Raw genomic sequence first — 5,030 nt, 5'->3', positions numbered from 1 at the left:
TTTTAAATTAGTCAATCTACATTTACAATAAGGTGGTAGCAACTCATCATATTTGAATTCAAGGATGGGTTGAGATGGTTTGTAAATAGTAAAATAAAAATTGAATTACTTATTATATTTTGTGTGAAGATTTAGAAAATCTGTTTTTGGATTTGAGTTAAATTGTTTATTATATTTTATATAGAAATTTGAAAATATTGTAATGATGAGATGAGATGAGTTGAAGTGAGTTTTGAATACAAACGAGGCCTTAGTATTAGTATTGCTTTCTTTATATGCATATGTAAATTCACATCTTTTGAAAATTAATTTTACATATTAAAAAAAACTCTCACATTAGATTATGCATCTTTGAGCCTAATTTTATTATTATTTATTTTTTCCTAAAATTATTATTTTTATATATTTTACAATTAACACCCATAACATACATTTGGCATTAATAATACAAATATAATAATAATAAAATATAGTTTTTTATATATTATATCAAAAATATAATAAAACGATAAAAAAATAATATATTATAATAATAAAATAAAGATAAAGGTGAAGGTGAAGGTTCTCTCGTGTTGTCGGAAGAGGGAGAAGATGAAATGGTTGTGAGAGAGAGAGAGTGGGAGGAGAGAAACAAAAATTAATAAAATAATATTTGAAAAGTGAATAGTGCATCTCCAAATATGTTGAAATACTGTTCATAGTTGTTTAAAATTATAGAAATGCATAATCCAATGCAGTCAAATTAAAGGTCATATTAGAGCATTCTCATTAGCTTGACCAAATTCATATTCAAAATTTAGCCAATATCATACTTTTTTGCATTTTCCTATTCTATTTAAATTCAATCTTCACATTGGATTAGCCATTTACTCTCTATATAATAATAAAATATTATTAATTTAATAATTTTTTTATTTAATTTATTTGTATTACATTTTATAATTCTACCAATTTAATATTAATAATAATTATATTATAATTAACTTATCATTATAATTAACTTAATAATTAATATTCTAATTAATATTAACTAATTAATTTATTTTTATCACATTTTATATTTAATAATAATAAATCGAATTAAATTTCTTAATTACAAAAAATAACTACATATTTTGTGAGAGGAGTGAGAATTGAATATTTTAATGTTTGGCTAAATTACTGTTCACCTACAATTTTGAAGAATCACAGTAGCAGAAGTTTAAAATTTTATAAAGATGCCCAATCTAATGTGATGGTTTTTTGGCACATATTGACTAAAATTTAGCTATCATTGGACTTTAGTCAAGTCAATGAGGATGCTTTTATGCAAATATGTCTTTGCATTTGCATATGCAGATACCAATATCAAGGCTAAGTATGCATGCTTGTCTTATTTTCTGAATATTATGGCCTCATTTGGATAGTAAAAGTGTTTCATCTCATCTTATCTCATTATTATTTTTTTAAATTTTTACACAAAATATAATAAACAATTCAATTTTTTCAAATCTTAAAATAATAATAATATTAAAAAATAATATTTTAATAATATTTTATTTAATTTTCAATTTTTAATTAAAATTATTTCATCTCGTTTTACTATCTTCTTTTTGCAGTACTTACGCGTATCTGTATTGATTATAATGCATCTAAGTAGAAATTAGAATTCAGGATTTCACTCTTTCATTATAAAATGGTGACGTACGGATTGAATTACAAATCAACGAGAGTGAGATCTCTTGAAATACAATAAAATAAAAATATAGGAAACTAAAGTTTTGAAGAAGTTGTGTGTTGGAAGGTAGACTCATTGAGCTTTAAAAGCACCACCATTAAAAGCCTGAATTTAAAGAGCAGCTGTCTCTGAGAGACCGATATCTTTATTAAAATCAAAGCAAATACACACAGACGCGCGCACACACTCTCTCCCTTTCTTTCTCCACACTAATATAAATCTCTGCCTACTACATCCCTACAAACCCACCAACATTCTCACTCCACCACCTCTCAACTCATTTTTATTTTTTTATTTTTATACATACAACAAAATCAATTTGCACAAAAAACTCAGCGCCATGACTCTTCTCCTCCTCCTCCTTATCTTTTTCATTTCCCTCACTGTAAGTATTCTCAGTCTCACTTTGTGTTTCTTTTGCCCTTTTATCTTTTTTGTAAGTCTCGTATTCTGTTCCCCAATGCCTCTCTGTCTCACCCATGTCTTCTTCGCTTTCTGTCGATGCAGGTTGTCTCAGCCGGCGCCGGCGGTTCTGTTTCCGGAGAGAACCCATTTACTCCGAAAGCCTATTTGAGTCGTTATTGGACCAAAGAGATCCGAAACGATCTGGCCAAGCCCGCCTTTCTGCTATCCAAGGCGTCCCCATTGAGCGCGGTGGACTCGGTTGGTTTCTCCAAACTCGCCGCGCAGAACGATCTCTCCTCCCACCTTCCGGTATTCTGTGCCGCTGCGAACCTGCTCTGCTTCCCCGATTTATCACCGAGTTTGGAGAAGCACGACAGAGACTCGAGCTTTACCGGGTACTCGAACCGGAACTTCACTAATTACGGTTCCGATCGGGTCGGCGGGGCAGACTCCTTTAAGAATTACTCCAAGGACGAGAACATCCCGGTGGACTCGTTCCGCCGGTACAGCCGAGACTCGACAGGCCATAAGGACAATTTTGTCAATTACGGCTCGAACGGAAATGTGGTGGATGAGAGCTTCAACAGCTATGCCACAGGGGCTACTGGCGGTTCGGGCGAGTTCACCACGTACGCCGACTCAGTCAACGTACCTAACCTCCGGTTCACCTCCTATTCGGACGACTCCAATGGCCGGGGCCAGTCATTCAAGGCCTACAGTGTAAACGCAAACGCTGGTGACCAGAGATTCGCCAGCTATGGGAAGAACGGCAATGCGGCTGTTAACGAGTTCAACAACTATGGGACGAGCTCAAATGTAATCGGATCGGGATTCTCAGGTTATGGACAAAAGGGCAATGCTGCCAACGATACGTTCATCAATTACGGGAACGACCAGAACAATCCGCAGAACACCTTCAAGAACTATGCCGAAGGAGGTAATTTTGCCGTCGATACCTTCACGAATTACAGAGAGAACGCCAATGTGGGTGACGATTCGTTCCAGAGTTATGCCAGGGATACGAACTCGGCTAAGGTCAATTTCGCCAATTACGGCAAATCCTTCAACATCGGCACGGACAAATTCAGTCGGTACGGGCGGGGCGCCGACAAATCCATCGGGTTCAAGATCTACGGCGTGAACACCACTTTCAAGGAATACGCGAAAAAGGGTGTCGCATTTGCCAAGTACACCAATGTGAGCTCAGAGAAGAGTACTATAATGGGGGTTAGTGGCAATCTCGTAAAAAGATGGGTGGAGCCGGGCAAATTCTTTCGGGAGTCGATGCTTAAGAAGGGGAATGTGATGCCAATGCCGGACATTAGAGATAAAATGCCCAAAAGGTCGTTTTTGCCCCGATCGATTTCGTCAAAATTACCGTTCTCGACCTCGAAGATCTCGGACCTGAAGCGGATTTTCCACGCGGGTGATAATTCCAGTATGGAGACCATGATTGTGGACTCGCTAAACGAGTGCGAGAGGGCTCCGAGCCAGGGCGAGACCAAGCGGTGCGTGGGCTCGGCCGAAGACTTGATCGACTTCGCAACCTCGGTCCTGGGTCGCAACGTCGTTGTTCGCACTACCGAGAACGTAAAAGGGTCGAAGCAGAATATACTGATCGGATCAGTCAAAGGAATCAACGGTGGAAGAGTCACGCAATCAGTCTCTTGTCACCAGAGCCTATTCCCTTACTTACTATATTACTGCCACTCGGTCCCAAAGGTCCGGGTCTACGAAGCGGACATACACGACCCGAGTTCTAAGGCCAAGATTAATCATGGCGTTGCCATCTGTCACGTAGACACCTCAGCATGGAGCCCGAGTCACGGAGCTTTCTTGGCTCTGGGTTCGGGTCCTGGCCGGATCGAGGTTTGCCACTGGATATTCGAGAACGACATGACCTGGACTGTCGCAGATTAAAGAAAGTTGTAGTTTTAACTTTTAATTGAGAAGGTGGTGTGTTGGAATCGGTGGCTTAGAAAGCTTAGCTGCCGTTTAGATACCAAGTTGATTTATTTAAGCCATATCTAAGTTAAGGCTGTTCAGCTTTGATAGGAAAAGTATGCACTATGGTTTACTCTTTACATGATTTTGAGTTTTGGTAAATGTTCCTAAGGTTACCAATAAATAATAGGAGGAGGGCAAGCAAACGAACCCGCCAACCCCCCCCAAAAAAAAAAAAAAAAAACAACAATGTTTTTTTTTTAGCTCTTTACCCTTCTATTTCCTGAACATTTAAGTGAAACTCTTTATTCATGAATAATGTATTTAATTTATATAAATGATTTATTTATGTGATTAAGAAGGTGTGGAGTAGTGGAAAGAAAAGGGAAGAAGAGAGAGAGAGAGAGAGAGAGAGAGAGGATGAGATTCAAAGCGTGGAGAACATTCGGAATGGCAACTAAAAAAACTAACAAAAAAATGGATGCCTCTACTACATGTAAACAAAATCATGTGAACAAAGGATGAAGTGGTCCAAATGAACCATCCAAAATCTGCTTTTGTTTCGTATGGGGGAAAGGCTATTGAGACAGCTGTTGTTGGTACAAGGGTGGTTGTTTTTTTTTTTTTTTTTTTTTTTGGTTTTTTTTTTTTTGGGTTTATTTTAATGATAAGATAGAAATCCATATTGCAATATGCACCCATCCTTTATTATTTTTCTTGTGTTTTTTTTTTTAATTTATTATTATTATTTTTTTTGTTTTTCCTAATTGTGGAATGGTACACTCAAACGAGACATCTTTGTGTTCTCCTAGATTTTTTACCCTCCTTTTTGTATCACATGCCACCGGTTTTACTTGTAACTTGTTTACAAAAATAAAGTACATTTGTTGATTTTGATATGTTTATCCACGGAAAATTTGGGTGCAGTATTAAAGATGCCCCCAACTAATATATTAATTAATTG

At 36.7% G+C, this 5,030-nt stretch overlaps 1 protein-coding gene across 1 annotated transcript; it reads left to right on the top strand.

Moving 5' to 3' along the window:
• Positions 1 to 1,786: 1,786 nt before the first annotated feature.
• Positions 1,787 to 4,182, top strand: LOC121255708 (polygalacturonase 1 beta-like protein 3). Its single transcript, XM_041156193.1, has 2 exons — positions 1,787 to 2,102; positions 2,225 to 4,182. Exons 1-2 carry the CDS (start codon positions 2,058 to 2,060, stop codon positions 4,040 to 4,042), a joined length of 1,863 nt encoding a protein of 620 aa, XP_041012127.1. The 5' UTR covers positions 1,787 to 2,057; the 3' UTR covers positions 4,043 to 4,182.
• Positions 4,183 to 5,030: the final 848 nt, after the last annotated feature.

The sequence above is a fragment of the Juglans microcarpa x Juglans regia genome, chromosome 3D (assembly GCF_004785595.1).
Source record: "Juglans microcarpa x Juglans regia isolate MS1-56 chromosome 3D, Jm3101_v1.0, whole genome shotgun sequence".
Taxonomy (NCBI): Eukaryota; Viridiplantae; Streptophyta; class Magnoliopsida; order Fagales; family Juglandaceae; genus Juglans; species Juglans microcarpa x Juglans regia.
Note: the sequence above shows the minus strand (reverse complement) of the source record. Positions and strands in the feature narration are given on the sequence as shown.

Excerpts from the sequence above, each read along its gene's own strand:
- LOC121255708 (XM_041156193.1), top strand. The coding sequence starts at position 2,058 with ATGACTCTTCTCCTCCTCCTCCTTATCTTTTTCATTTCCCTCACT. Across the intron at positions 2,103-2,224 it reads TCTTTTTCATTTCCCTCACT|GTTGTCTCAGCCGGCGCCGG; the intron begins GTAAGTATTCTC and ends CTGTCGATGCAG.